Genomic DNA, 15,396 nt, shown 5'->3' with positions numbered 1-15,396 from the left:
CTAAGGTATTTCTGTGTAAAATTGTGTTTTAATTTGTAAAAATATGTTGTCATATATTAAATGTTTTCTCCTGTGTGGAGGTATTTCAGTTCATTAAAAACTGACATAAATGAGTAACGTTCACTGCAAACTGTGCAGAAGGCATGTTCTTTCTAAAACTGGAAATAGCACCAACCTTTTTTATCACCTGAAGCTGAGTCTCCATTTGATAATTCAATAAAAATAACATTTCATTTCCTCATTAGAAAGCAACTTTATTGGAGTTTCATTTGTCATTGGTCTTTTTGAGCCAAAATTCTGAAGAAATCAAAACAAAAGGCTTTTCCAACAGAATCAGAACGTTAGCACGTGACCTAAGTTTGTTCACTTTGTGCTAAATGTTGATTTCTTTGACTGTTGTGTTAATAATATCAACAGTTCTCTGTCGCCCTCTGGTGGTTCATCAGAGAAGCCAAACTTCCACAGAAAGTGAATCAATAAACATGAGCTAATTCTTGATGCAGGTTTGAAAACACAGATGGAAAACAGCATCAATACAAATATTAGTCAATGTTTCCTTGAATGGAACAATTTCAGGATTTGTTGTCAGAAAAGTTGTGGAAAACTGTCTTGTAAAGTGTGTGGTGACGGTCCACTGTGGAAAATGACTGTTTGTGGAACATTGAATCGCAAGCCAACTTCAGCGGCGGGACACACGGAGAAAGCATTGACGTCATCGCAGGGTGGATGTTAAAATGCAAATGCAATCCCCTCTTTGCATTTTCGTTTTAATTATGACACAGAATAAGCGGTTTTAAGTTTAAAATGAATAAGCATATTGAAGTATTGCTTTTTCATTTTTATTTTGAGTCATTTGATGCAGTTACATTTTGAAAATTGAAAAGCATTTCTGTTTTAACAGTCAAATTAGACATTTCTAAATGAATTGTGCTACACATTTACCAGAGAACTTTTTGAATATGAAATGTCAAATACTTTTTTCATTATGATTTTAATTAAGTGACAGAATAAGCTGTGTTGAGGAAGGAAATGATAAAGCATTTTGGTGGATTGCTTTTTCATTTTAATTTTGAGTAAAAAAATGCAGCTTACTTTTTGAAAATGAAAAAGCATTTCTGCTTTTGACTTTTCTTTATATTTATGCTACACAAATGAGGCTTTATAAGGGCTGTCTTTACTAGGGGTGTGTATTGGCAAGAATCTGGTGATACTATACATATCCCGATATTTTGCCGCAACATGTTTTCTTTTTTTTCTTAAATGACTTTAAAAACACTACCTGAATGTCAATATCTTCTATTGTAATAAAATGGTCAAATTCTGTTTATTTATTGATCAGTGTTAAGCACTGCAACTGTATCTCATATATCAGTTGCGTTTACCAAAGCAAAATCATAGTGCTTTTATTTTGGTAACTAAAAATATAGAAAGGGAACAGTCAACACTGTCTGATTTCCACAACAAAAGTTAATTGCCCTCAGCCTATTTAAGTGTCTTGGTTTCTGTTCATCCTTGTCAGGTCATCTGCTCTGTTGTGACAGTTTTGTTTCTCCTCATAATTTTGTCATGTTTCAGTTTGCCTTTTAAATGTTTTATTTCCTGTCACCAATTCTGGTCTCCTGCATTTTGGGTCCTCCACCACCAGTTCCTGACACGCGGAAGTAAATTAACGTTGATTGCCACATTGTACACAAATGATCCATCGGGTCACTAAACTAGAATCTACTGCTGGGAGGTTCTGCAGAACATTTTTTCCGCTTTGCTGATAGAAATTTAGCCGGTGCTATGTGCATTAACCGCCGTGAAGCTGCACTGCTTCACTCGATTTTATCTGAGCCGCTAAAAAGCACCGCAATCCACATTTTTATATGTTGCTGGCAGCAACATGATACAGAGTTTGGGTTTGGTATCAACCCCAAGTAAAAACTAAGTAGTTCATGTCTCATAACGAAAGAAGCTGCCTCTGGCTGAGGTCTTCCTGTTTTGTGTGGTGCAGAGCTGCTCAAAGAGGCTCCCTGTACTCTGCAACCTAGCGGTTGAAGGTTGAAGTGGAAAACAAGAGTCAGATGCTGAAGGACGCTCATAAATAATTCAATAAATATCGTCCTTACAGCATTATGAATTGATGCAAGTATCACCAAATGAACTATTGCCATATTTTGCCAAATCTATTTTTTCTAACACCCTAGTCTATATTGCACACAAATTGTGTTTTATCAACAGTGAAAAATGTAAACAGTTGAGTTCAACGTTAGATATTTCTGCTCAGTCCAATTAAAAAAAAAAAAAAAAAAAGGAAAAACTTTTCTAAAGAACATAAACTAACTTACTATTTAACTTACCTGGGTATGTCACATTCATTACTTTTTGGAACCTGCAGAGAACCAACAAACAGCAGAAACCCACACTGTGACTCCACACTTCTGACTGATGTTCACGTCCATTTTATTCTTCACAGATAAGATTGGGACAGAACAAGGAGAACCAAGAACAGGAACAGTTCTAATGTTTACTAGAGAACATGAATCACAAGAATACCAGACAGGTTCTTTATCTGCCTCTTCCTTCATACATTTTTAGTGAAACTGTACGCCCTCTTACATCTGCACCCCAAATGGAGACTGGATTTGGTAGGTTAAAAACATAAATTAAAAGCTTGGCACGAATTCCATAAAAGAGAAAGTTAAAATAGCCTCGGACAGTTGGACCACACTCCAACACTGCATGAGGGCGGCTGCCTCCAGGATCACCTCAGCCCCACTGCACCGGCGGGTAGCCACAAACACCAAAGGAGATCTGATCCAAACCCTCACCAGGAGTACCTGCTCAGGGCCCAAATGCACACAAAAACACACCACAACCACACCCCAACCCAAACAGTGATTAAAAGAAAATACAAAAAGAGGTGCACCTGAGCAGGTCACCACTGATTTATGGGCTGAAAACAGGGGGGTCCCCCTTACACAATACTAAATATGGCACCCACCAGCTACCATAAGGATAAAAGGAGGAGGCAGCCACCTTCAGCCAGGTCCAGACACCAAGATACTAAAAATGAGCACAAAACAGTTAAAAAAAAAAAAAAAAAAAAGATAAAAGCAAGGGTGTCAAGCTTGATTAAAATTGAAAAACCAATGACTAAAAACACTAAGCAAAACAGCAGTGGCAACTCTGCTGGAAAAAGACAAAGTTAGTTCTCCCCTGGGACAAACACATGTTTACAAAGCCTTATGTGACCTCTCATGCCCCAGGGTCAGAACTCATGCCACCACCTGTTAATATAAAATAGAATTTAAAATGTTGCAAACTCAAATGATTAAAAACTTTAGTAAAAGGACTCAAATGATTAAAAGCTTTAGTAAAAAACGTCCACATGTCAAGCTCACCCACCAAGGCCAAACCAGGAAACCAGCATCTAGATGGAACTCCCACTGCTTTATTTATCAGCCTTGTGAGCCAATCACAGCTCAACAGACAGGTGCCGGCCATGAATGTTAAACTATGGAACGCCATGAGGGACAAACCACCACCCACAGCCCTGTCTGTCACATTAGGAAAACCTTTTCCTCACTAAATGCTAGGGATGTTTTACTGCTAAGACCGTGGATCGATCCTTAGGTGGCGATCCGATCAATTCACGAATCAAGGTTAACGACTAAGTGATCAAACCACAATTGTTGCTTTTTTAATATAAAATTTTTGTACAGTCATTATAGTTATGTATTTTTACTGGTTTATGAAAGTTTAAATTATCTGTATTAAGTCACCATCATTTAGAACCGAAGATCAAAATCAAACAAAAGTGATAAAAACACAAAGATTTATATAGAAAGAAAGAAATGGGGTTTGTTACTTTAAACAAGTTTCCATCAACATTCTGGTTAAGTTCAGCAGTAACATAAACAACAATTAGCACTCTTGCCTCACACCAAGAAGGCCCCCAGTTCGAGTCCCGGTTGGGGGATCTGAAAACAGTAGAGTTCGCTTGTTGTCCCTGTGCATGTGTGGGTTTCCACCCACCACCCAAAAAAATGCTTCATAGATCAATTGGTTGGTCTAAATTGTCCCTAGATGTGAATGTGAGAGTCCATGGCCCCTTAGGAAGAATGTTATCATTCTTTCCAGGAACACCATGCCCTCCAACAACACCCTCAATTTACTCATCACCCACTCTAGCATTCAGATCTCCCATCAGCACTACATTCACATTTGCTCCAAATCCTTGCAAGCACTCATCCAAGTCGTTCCAGAAGGTCACTCTTTCCTCTTCATTCCTCTCACTGCCAGGACCATATGCACTCACGAACGCCATAAACTCCTTCAGAAATTTCAATTTCACCCACATCAGCTGATTCATGTTGATTGAATTAGTAGTTAATGCCTCCTTTGAACTGAATTACTACATCAATGCTCTGTGTCATTGAGGCCACCAGATTGGGGGGGTGCACATGTCATGAAAGATCTGGCTGATTTAACTGTTATTTATTTATTTTTAGAGAAGAAAAGCTTCTCACTTGTGTGTTTTCTAATGTATTTTACCAAATTACATCTGTGGCTGAGCCATTTATCAGCCATAAAAACTATCTCTCACCTGTATGAGTTTTCATGTGTGTTTTTAGAATAGGTATTCGACTAAAACTGGCATCACATTTATTGCAAGGGAAAGGCTTTTCTCCTGTGTGAATTCTCATGTGCGTTTTGAGATCAGATAGATGACTAAAACTTTTATCACATTCTTTACAAATAAACGGACTCTCTCCTGTGTGAGTTCTCATGTGTATTTTGAGATTTGATTTTTGACTAAAACTTTTATCACATTCATTGCAAGAAAAAGGCTTTTCTCCTGTGTGAGTTCTCATGTGTGTTTTGAGATGGGATTTTACACTAAAACTTTTATCACATTCTTTACAAGAAAAAGGCTTCTCTCCTGTGTGACTATCATGTGGGTTTTGAGATTATATGCGTCACTAAAACTTGTATCACATTCTATACAAATAAAAGGCTTTTCTCCTGTGTGAGTTCTCATGTGTCTTTCGAGACCATTTATCTGACGAAAACTTGCATCACATTCTTTACAAGAAAAAGGTTTTTCTCCTGTGTGAGTTCTCATGTGTGTATTGAGATTTGATTTTCGGCTAAAACTTTTAGCACATTCTTTACACGAAAAAGGCTTCTCTCCAGTGTGAGTTCTCATGTGTATTTTTAGATTATATGTGTCACTAAAACTCTTATCACATTCTATACAAGAAAATGCCCTTTCTCCTGTGTGAGTTCTCATGTGTCTTTCAAGACCATTTATCTGACGAAAACTTACATCACATTCTTTACAAGAAAAAGGCTTTTCTCCTGTGTGAGTTCTCATGTGTCTGTTTAGATTAGATATATGATTAAAACTCTTATTACATTCTATACAAGAAAAAGGCTTTTTTCCTGTGTGAATTCTCAAGTGTGTATTCAGACTAGACATTTGACTAAAACTTGAATCACATTCTTTGCACGTAAAGGGCTTTTCGCCTGTATGAGTTGTCCTGTGTTTTTTGAGATCAGATTTATAACTAAAACTTTTTTCACAGTTTTCACAAGAAAATGTCTTCTTTCCTGTATGAGTTTTCATGTGAAATATCAACTGAGACTGGCAAATAAATTTTTTACCACATTTTTTACATGCAAAATATCTTTCATCAGGCCCAGTTTGGACATGACGTCTGTCCCTCCTCTTCCTCTGATCTCTGTTCTGTGGGTCTGTCTCTTCATCTGTAGTTGATGTTGATTCTTCATGTTGGTTTCCTTTTTCATCTTGAATATCAGTTACATTAAAGCTTTGCTGATTGTTTAGATCTGCTTCACTGTTCTCATCTTCCTCATAAGTAGGAATCTCCATCAAGGTATCAGTCTCCTGCTTCAGGTCAGTCAACTATTCATCTTGACTGATGACTTCTTCTTGCTTCTCTTTTATCTGTGGAGGTTCTGGTTCTTCCTGTTCCACTTTAATCAGTGAAGGATCTGGTTCCTTCTGTTGCTCTTCACTTTGGGCAGGTTCTGGTACCTTCTGTTCCACTCTAAAGTTCCTCTGCTGGTTACAGAGATCTTCCTCTTCAGTCATCCAATGCTGGGGAAGAACTGCAGGAATACAAACAAAAGAAAAAGGCCTTTTATACTTTTAAATGGGTTTGTATTTTCAAACACCAATAAAAACCGAAATGTGCCCAGTCAGGATCTTTGTGACTACCTTTAGAAGCTCATCAAGAGAATGCCAAGAGTGTGCAACCAGTAATCAAAGCAAAAGGTGGTTAATATGAAGAACCCAGAATATGACATATTTTCAATTGTTTCGCACTTTTTGGTTATGTATATACTACTTAAGGAAAGCAATAAGTAAAAATCGCAGACAACTTAAAGCAAATTTTGCTTTTATTTAATCAAACGCAAGACAAATCCCATTTCTGGGATGAATTATAAATAAATGAACAAACTGTTGGAATAGAGGTTGGGTATAAGATTTTTCTTCTTCTCAATCCCTTTTGGACTCGTGAGAAGATGAACACAAAATCCTCCGGGAGCCGCGTTGCAAATGAATACCGGTACAAGTAATAATTACAACACAGTTTTCTTTATTTCAGTCAGACAACTCTTGCAGAAGAATATTTATTTCACAACGTCTTTAGGTTGGCATTCACAACTTCGTTTTGGATTCACAACTTCGTTTTGGCATAACGCTCCGTTCAATTCTTTGAGATAATTCTTTTTTCCTTAAACTTTCAGGAAACAAAACCCCGTAACGGAGCCCAGCCCAGGTGGAAGCCGGGGAGGAGGGAGGGGCGAAGAATGAGTGCTGAAGGTAAAAGAGAATGAACAATTGTACACCTGACTTAAATAGGACGCTGAGCAGGTGAGTTAACTGACTGACCCGCCCTAAGGGAGTAACCTGTAACTCTGCAGAGTGTGTCAGCCCGAAATGCAACGAGTCACTATTAACAAATAACAATAAGAACTATCTACCTAACTAATGAACTAACTATATAGGCATTGTAGAATGAGTATATGTATGTGTGTGTCTGGCGGCGTGCGTGTGTAAGAGGTATGAGTGCATGCCATGCGAGTGAGAGCCTTTGACTGCGATGCGCTTTAGGCAACTGTTGCAGAGTGGGGTCTCTTCTTCCAAATCTGTTGCAGCAAACCCATACCAGTTCCACACAACAGATGGTAGCCATGCTGTCACTTGCTGTTTCGCTGAAGGCCTCTTGTGTTGGACATATTTTACTTTAACAACAGGGATTATTTATCTTCTGACAAACCAGAGGTATGTCTGAATAAACCCCTTTTGTAATCTAGGCCAAACTTTAGTCATTTTAATCGTATTTGAAAATCTTTTGTGTTGGACCGGATGGACAAGGAAAGGAGGGAAGAAGACAGGGGGATGATAGGGTATTGGAGGGTGATTGGGGGGGGGGGGGGGGGGGGGGGGGGGGGGTAAAACCATGAAGCAGCATAAAGCAACAAGTTGGTGGATGTTTATCCTTACAGTCAGGTTCAGATGTAATACAAATCTAGAAGGGGCTGGGCCTGTCCACACACACTCAAATGATATAAACATACCTGTTGGCTCCAAAAATGTCCACATCTCAACATGTACACAATAAGAAAATAGTTTTCACACACACATACTATGCCTTCAAACCAACTAGTGTGAAATATTTAATTCAACCACGCAAAATATTAGTACAAAGGTGAGCTAACACCTGTGCTGAAGTGAGTGTTTATGTTCTTCTAAAATGGATGATGGAATGTGAAAAGAAGGAGGGGGAGTGACCAGTCATCCCCACACCAAGACCCCCGCCGCAGCAGGAGCGGCAGCCAGTATCCCCCAACGCCCGCACGGCAGCAGATAGAGAACAACTGCCCGTTGGGTGGCCGCAAACGCCAACCAAGGCCAGGGCCAGCAGGACAGCCCACAGGGCCCCCAGAACAAGGGAACAGGGAGGCATGGCAGGGACAGGGAGTGCAGCTCCGGCCCAACCAGGAGAGCAGCAACCCAGAAAGTGCAGGGAAGACCCAACGCAGGGCCCCGCCCCAGAAAAGTGCCCACAGCCCCAAATGAGCACCTCATCACCAGTTTGGGGCATCCCCTGCCCCAACCCCAGGTATGACCCAGGACCCCCCCAAGGGAGACCCATCCCGCGCTCCAGGCAGCCACCCACCCAGCCCACTGTTGGTCCAGGAAGGAGCAAGGCAGGGGCCAGCCGCCCCCCACCTACCAGGGATAGGGTACGGGACAGATGGTCCTAGGTGCCATATTTCTTGTTTAATGCATGTGTTTGGGTTTGTGAGGGTGTGCGTTTGTGTGTGTTTATGTAGGAATGTATATTTGGAGGAGTAAAGGGTGTGTGTACTAAGGGGGTGCAGTTAAAATTGGCGGGTAGGGCACTGAGGGAACATCTCCTGATTACTCACAGTGATGTCCCCTCATCCTCCCCATCAAGGGGCCTTAAATGTCTATGATGCAGTTAAAATTGGCAGGTAGGGCGCTAAAAGGACATCTGCTGCTTGCTGGCAGTGATGTCCAAGCACCTCCCTTACCAAGGGCCCTACATGTCTATGGTGCGAATAAAACCGAGAGGGGGGGTCCTCAATTCCATACGGCAACCAAGGGAGGTTGACCACTGCCAAGTAGCTCCTCCCCCCAAGGTGCAACGCAAGCTGACCCCCCCCCCACACACACACATCACCCTAATAAGAGATTATATGAGGAAGGGGGTAAGTTGAGCACAGCTGGTAGACTGTTCCACGGTGGTCAAACAGCCGTAGCCCCCCCCCCAGCATAGGGTTTCAGCTCCCCTTAGCCCAGGGTCCCCATCCCCCAAGGCGCCGACGCCCTTGGCCCCGCCACCACCCACCCCACACATAGAGAGAGGAGCCAGAAAGCGACGCTTGTTTCGTGTGTTCTATGATGTTGTTGTCGCTACGGGAGCTCTGGGGAGCCAAAAATGTGTCATGATCAGATCAAGGCGGACCCAGATGCTGCAACCCGGAAGGAAGAGGCAGGTAGGTGGAAAGGTAAGTAACTGGTTTTATTTTGAAGGAGCCAGCGGATCCAGGAGGAGAGAGCGGCGTGGAGCTTGACAGCGGCTCGTAGACCAAGGTGAGCACGGAGATCTGTGCAGCGGCGTGACCGGAGCTCACGGCAGTGGCATGAATGAGGAGCGTGAGGGATTCAGCTTCTGCTCGCGGCGGATGAGGACTCGGGTGACTCTCGTGGAAAAGGCAGACCATCAGGTTTAACGGACTGGCGAAGAATGTTTGAGGTGAGTCTCCTTAAGTAGGGGGTGCGTGGATGAGGTGATGAGTCACAGCTGAAAGTCTGGAGCAGAGCTGGGAGGGGGAGGAGTCTGACAGGCCACCATGACAAAATGCACCATTGCACAAAAATTTGATTTATTATTTTTTAAATCGCCCACTACAAAAAAATCGGATTAATTCATTCAATCAATTTATCACCCAGCCCCAAAACCACTTATTCTGTTTTATAATTGAAACGAAAATGCAAAGAGGGGATTACATTCCCATTTTCACATCCACCCTGCGAAAGGTGTTGCATAACTCAATCCCACTCAGCATTCCCAGGGGGAAGGCGGGGCAACCCATTAAAGACAGAGGATTAAAAAAATGAACATCTCTTCATAAAGCCACACAGGGCTTCAGCTAACCCCAAGTGACCAAAATCCGACCTTCAGCTAGGCCTAGGCAATAAATCGATTATATAAGTTGATTCAAATTTTTTGTTACAGGCGGTTTGGCACGCGACAACTGACACACAAAGCAGCTAGCGACAGCATGGCTACCGGTGACAGTGGGAAGTTTGTTCCCAAGAAAGGAATAAAATCATCTGTTGTTTGGAACTGGTCTGGGTTTGCTGCTACAGACGGGGAGGAGGAGACACCCCCCCCCCCCCCCATACTGCCTAAAGCCCATCGGAGTCAAATGCTCTCACGTGCGCTCGTGTGGCACGCACTCAGTCCACTAACACACGCGCCGTGACACCCACATTTTACTCATTCTACAACGCCTGTATAGTTAGTTCATTAGTTAGTTAGTTATTACAGTTATTTGTTAATAAAGAATACTGTGTTGTAATTATTACTTGTACCGATATATTCATGTGCGACGCGGCTGCCATAGGATTTTGTTTTTGGAGGAGTCGGCTGCGGGGGGGGGGGGGGGGGGGGGGGGGGCATGACTCCTGCTGCTTCATCATCTTCTCCGTGGAGAAGACGGGGTTTCTTAAAGAATTACAACCGTAGACCTCAGATATGAGCTGCATTGTTAATCCTTTAGAAATTGGTGCTACTGTCAAGGTGAATTTTTGTCTCCTTTTAGTCTAGACTACAAAGGGTGACTTAAAACACAGCTGGGACTTTAAGTAAGTAACCTTTTTATTTTGGACAAGTGAAAACAATTGTACAATAACGAAATTAGACAAAAACAAGACAAAGTTATCTAAAACAAGACAAAATTATTTAAACACAAAGTCCAAAAAGGGAGTAAGACGAAAAAAAGTCTTACACTTAACTTTGATTCCAAGAATGTGTTCATTTATTTATTATTCATCCCAGAAATGGGGGTTACATTGGTCTTGGGTTTGATTAAATAAAAGCAACATTTGTTTTTTGCTTTAAGTTATCTGCCGTTTGTACTTGCTCTCTTTAAGTAGGGCGGGGGGGGGAAATCGAAAATCGAATTAAAAAAAATAAAATTGGAGATTTGATTTTTAGGCCATATCGCTCAGCCCTACCTCCAGCTGACCCGCAACTCCGTCAAGCGGCCTTCCACCTGGTGCATTTCAGCTTCCAACCCCGCTGAGCGGCTTTCACACGACAAGTGCTGACAACACAGCTAGTCACCTAGCCACCGGCTTACCGCTTCTCAATGGTAAGCAGACACCTTACAAACGATGAGGACCAACAATAAAGCTAGCCAGGCTTGGCTAACCGCCAAAACAGGTCAGCAAGCAGAAAACAGCGGTCTACGGTAACAGTTACAATGGCACCCAAAATAGAAAGCAGAAAAATCCTCTCTTAAAGCAAGGAAGAAAACTAAATGAAAAAAAAAACGTCTACCTAAATGGACATCGCAAGGAAAGCAGAGTTTTTCAGAAAAAAAAGATTGAATAAAATTGACGTGGACAACAAACTGCAAAGTCTTCATTTAATCAAATGGCCCATCTGAACAGGCAAAAGTCATCACAATCAAAGAAAGTGAAAAACTGAACAAATTTTAATAGAAAATAAGAATATTTTAGTCCGCCGCGCACACATCCTTACCTAGAATGAAAAAATACACAATGATGGATGTAGATATTGACCCAGACCCAATATCTTTAACAATTTCTTTATTTTTCCTATCTTTAAAGGTTTTATTGAAAGTATTCGAACAGTCCATGAGAACGCTAGAACAACTGAGGCTGATTACTCCACCTAGTCGGGAGGAAGTGGGTGAAGATGGCGTGCGGTCTCAGAACTAAGCTAAAGCCTACTCAATACCTGCTCCCTCTGCCCAGCATCTTTTAACCCCAATCAACATGTTCTGCACTGGCTTGGCACAGGGCTGTGGGCTGAGCCCCTTAAAGCAAATTTTGCTTTTATTTAATCAAACGCAAGACAAATGTAACCCCCATTTTTGGGATGAATAATAAATAAATGAACACATCCTTGGAATCAAAGTCCCAGCTGTGTTTTAAGTCTCACTTTGTAGTCTAGACTAAAAGGAGACAAACAGACGTTCATCTTGAGAGTAGCAACATTTTCCAAAGGATTAACAATACAGCTCAGATCTGGGGTCTAAGGTTTTAAATAAATTAAACCCTGTCTTCTCCACTGTATCTATGGGTACCATGACTTTGGCTGTTTGCAAAGCGACTGTTTTAGTGATTGATCTCCACCATGCCCCTTTCCTAGGGATGGGTAGCGAGCCCCAGTATTGAAGGAGCCCCAGGGTAACATTCTGCAAGACCGCAGTATCTGTAAGATCTGACCTCAGCGGTTCTGTTGTCGGTACTGGAGAAGTCGCATTTTTGTGTCCCACAAGACAAAACCAGAGCTGCGATGGTGTGGGATTTGTGATCACCGCGCTGATGAAGCAGCAGGAGTCACAGTGTTGCGGCCAACCACCCCCCGGCCGAACACAAAATCCCCTGGCGGCCGCGTCGCAAATGAATACAATTCATAACTACAATGCCGTACTCTTTAACAAATAACATTAAAAACTAGCTACTAACTAATTAACTAACTATCTAGGTCAGGGGTGCTCATTACATCGAACGTAATCAACCGGTCGATCTTCATGAGGGTAGATCGCTGGACAGAGAAGATTTAAAAAAAAAGTACTTCTTAAAAATCCACCAGCCAATCAAAATCGTCACTGAGAAGTACGAGACTTGATTGACATGCAGAACGGCCAATCGGACATCCTCTGACGCATGGGTCACTGCAGACGCGTGTTTAAATTCACTGAGCGCAAACTCTTTCTGCCCTGCGGCACATCATGTCCCCAGCAGAAGACAACTCCTAACAACCTAAGTGTTTATTAAAGCCGCCCCACGTGTCTCCTCCTGCTATCAGCTCTGCAGTTCTTGGCCGATAAATACGAGCTCATTTAGGAAGCTGCGAGGCACGCGCTTCGTACGGAACCAGCAGCACCAAATGCCTCATAATATGCCACGCTCCCCCCATTGCGCGGTTTACAGCAGAGCATGACATATGATGGTTGCTGCTTTCTGTCTTTGTAATAAAACGCCTCATCTGTTAATACAAAAGTATCTTTGTGTAATCTTACTGTGTAGTTTTTAATCATCAGTACATAAACATTAATGTTCAAATAAACATGTAACTAATAAACATTTAATAGTATTTAATATATAATATATATATATATATATATATATATATATATATATATATATATATATATATATATATATAATATTTATTTATTTTTATAGGTAGATCTTCAAGACATGGTCGATTTATAAGTTAGCTCACACACCAAAAAGTGTGAGCATCCCTGAATTCTAGGTGTTGTAAAATGAGTAAGGTATGTGTGTCAGCGCACTGCATGTGTAAGAGCCACTTTTCTCCTTTCTGAAGTCCATGATAACTAGGCCTGTGCAAAGAATCGATTGAATTAATTAATTCAAATTTTTTGTTACGGGCAATTAAAAAAACAACTAGGGAATACCCAACAAACTTAATAAAAGAGTAGACGACAGGAATATGCGCCAAAGCGGAGAGAGATTGTATTCTCTGTTCGTTCTCCTCATAAAAGCTACCTTGGTCTGTTTTCTTTCTTTCCTTTTGACGTTATTCTGATGTTGCAGGTTGTTTGAACCCAACAGGCTCAGAGAGTGTTTTTAAGAACACTTAAGAGGAACCACCTTTCCTAGGCCATTCTGGCAAACTTCTACTGTTGCACAACAAAGAACATCCTAACCAAAAGTGTAACGGTATGGTATGGGATCTCCACTATCAGCCTCTACCAAATCATCTACAAAAAATGCTACCTGCCACGGGCACACAATATTCTAAGTTCTGTGTTCTACCTTCAGGCAGATACTCCAGGTTCCCAAGCCAAGGACTAGCAAACTGAGGAACCTTGTTTTTTCCAGAGCTATTTCTTTCCTAAACTCAGCCCCCAACTCATTCAATCCATCCAATATTTGACTAGTTAGTATTGCAAATGTAGCTAATGAACTCCACTGCAATTACACTCATCTGTAAAGGCAAGTATATACAAATTCCAGATATTAGTTTGGGCCTTAAGGCTTTAGGGCCAAAGTTAACAACAGTTATGTTCATCTCAACTAAGGGGAAAAGAGAAAAGCTCTTAATGTAATCACATTATATGTGATCATAGGCTAACAGCTTAATGAACAGAGAATAAAAACGTTTTACATGTTCACTTTATTAACATTTATCAAACCACATGCTGAGAAAACATTTTTTTTTTTTTTAATTACACTGTATTTATCCCACGAAGGGAAATTCTTTCTCTGCATTTGACCCATCCCCTCGGGGAGGGGTGAGCTGCAGCTGAAGCTGCGCAAGGGAGGTGGTAGCTTTAAGGGACTTGCCTAAGTACCCTCACTGAGTGATGTAAATCGCTCGCCATTGATATGGTAATTGCCCCCAGTACATTCCCCTCCAGGAATTGAACCCTGGTTTCCTGCATTGTAGCCTCCCACCTTACCAACCGAGCTACCCAGCCCACAGATTTACTAGAGATTTTCTAATTTGCTGTTCATGATCACATTTTATAGTAAATCAAAACAAAAACAGCCTGACAACAGTATAATGTTTAGGATTTTTTTTTTATCATCGACATCTGACAAATCAAAGTTTTTTCAGTCTAGCACCAAGTGTATAATTTTCCAAATATTTGTGAAAAAACTTTTTATGAATGTCCTATGAATTCATTATGTTGCATTTCCGCTACGTCACAAAGTCTGGTTTGTAAAAAAATACTGACTTTAAAACAGTCTATGATTACATGAGGCGACCCACAGATCAGCTCATCATTGGCATAGCATTAGTGTCTAGCAGCACTGATGGTTTTAAATCAACACTTTTTATGAAACTTTCTGTTGCTGAGAAAGAATGAAAGAAGTGAATCAATGACTGTAGAGCGACGGTTACCAGAATCCTCCACTAGAAACAGTCATCGCTCCAATAGAATCTGGATCTGAATGTTCTGGAAGATGAAGGGCTTGTGTGGAAAATTGTTTCTTTTTGTTTTTACCATAAGAGACAATAACAGCTTCTGCTTCTGACATTGAAGTAAGTGACTAAATAAATGAAGAAACCTGAGATCAGCATCTGAAAAATGCAAAATTAAATAACATATGATGAAGAAGAAATCAGTGAAGGGCTTCTCTGTTTCTCTGATGAAGGTCACATACCTATGTGGTGGAGCTGCAGCTGTGGTTTCCAGATGACATCCAGCAGTCTGCGCTGACGACAGAGCTCCTGCTCGTACTGGACGATGGTTCCTTCACAGAGTCTGCAGATTTCTTCAGCAGCAGCAGCTAGTCGCTCGCTGATCAACTCTCTCAGAGACTGAAGGGAAGACATGGTTCCTGCTCCGATCTTCAGCTCCAACTCCCACAAACACAACCGTCCTCTTCACTGCAGCTCCGATCGATCATCTGCTAGTCTCACAATCACAGAGAAAAGGTCCAAACAGAAACTTTTCTCCTGGTTGGAGATTTTCCTGAAAGTTCCTGTGATCCTGCAGGAGTCAGTTCTGCTCAGCCTGCAGAGCAAACAGAAAAGACTCTGGAAGCTTCCACATGTGAAACTTCAAGACAAAGAATCCAAACAACAACATCTGATTGGTTGACTTTTGGAG

The 15,396-nt window shown here is 41.4% G+C and overlaps 3 protein-coding genes and 1 long non-coding RNA gene across 4 annotated transcripts in view; 2 read left to right on the top strand and 2 right to left on the bottom strand.

Annotated features, from left to right (window-relative positions):
• LOC144987744 (uncharacterized) overlaps nucleotides 1–15,119 on the bottom strand; it is a 202,143-nt gene extending 187,024 nt beyond the window's left edge. Inside the window, exon 1 of the mRNA XM_078937060.1 lies at nucleotides 14,948–15,119. Coding sequence (XP_078793186.1) covers nucleotides 14,948–15,119 — 172 coding nt within the window. The remainder of the gene's footprint in view (nucleotides 1–14,947) is intronic.
• LOC144986910 (uncharacterized) overlaps nucleotides 1–15,396 on the top strand; it is an 85,645-nt gene that overhangs the window by 25,399 nt on the left and 44,850 nt on the right. The window lies entirely within an intron of this gene.
• Nucleotides 2,429–15,087, bottom strand: LOC144987886 (uncharacterized). Its single transcript, XM_078937630.1, has 2 exons — nucleotides 14,948–15,087; nucleotides 2,429–6,120 (listed from the first exon to the last, which is right to left on the bottom strand). The coding sequence occupies exon 2, from the start codon at nucleotides 5,879–5,881 to the stop codon at nucleotides 4,880–4,882; it is 1,002 nt and encodes a 333-aa protein (XP_078793756.1). The 5' UTR covers nucleotides 5,882–6,120; nucleotides 14,948–15,087; the 3' UTR covers nucleotides 2,429–4,879.
• LOC144988525 (uncharacterized) lies at nucleotides 6,032–7,476 on the top strand. Its single transcript, XR_013652456.1, has 2 exons — nucleotides 6,032–6,168; nucleotides 6,763–7,476. It is a non-coding gene; the product is annotated as an uncharacterized LOC144988525 (long non-coding RNA).

The sequence above is a fragment of the Oryzias latipes genome, chromosome 2 (assembly GCF_053564925.1).
Source record: "Oryzias latipes strain Hd-rR chromosome 2, Olatipes_Hd-rR_3.1".
Classification (NCBI taxonomy): domain Eukaryota; kingdom Metazoa; phylum Chordata; class Actinopteri; order Beloniformes; family Adrianichthyidae; genus Oryzias; species Oryzias latipes.
The sequence above is the reverse complement of the archived record's forward strand: the minus strand, read 5'-3'. Positions and strand labels throughout refer to the sequence as shown.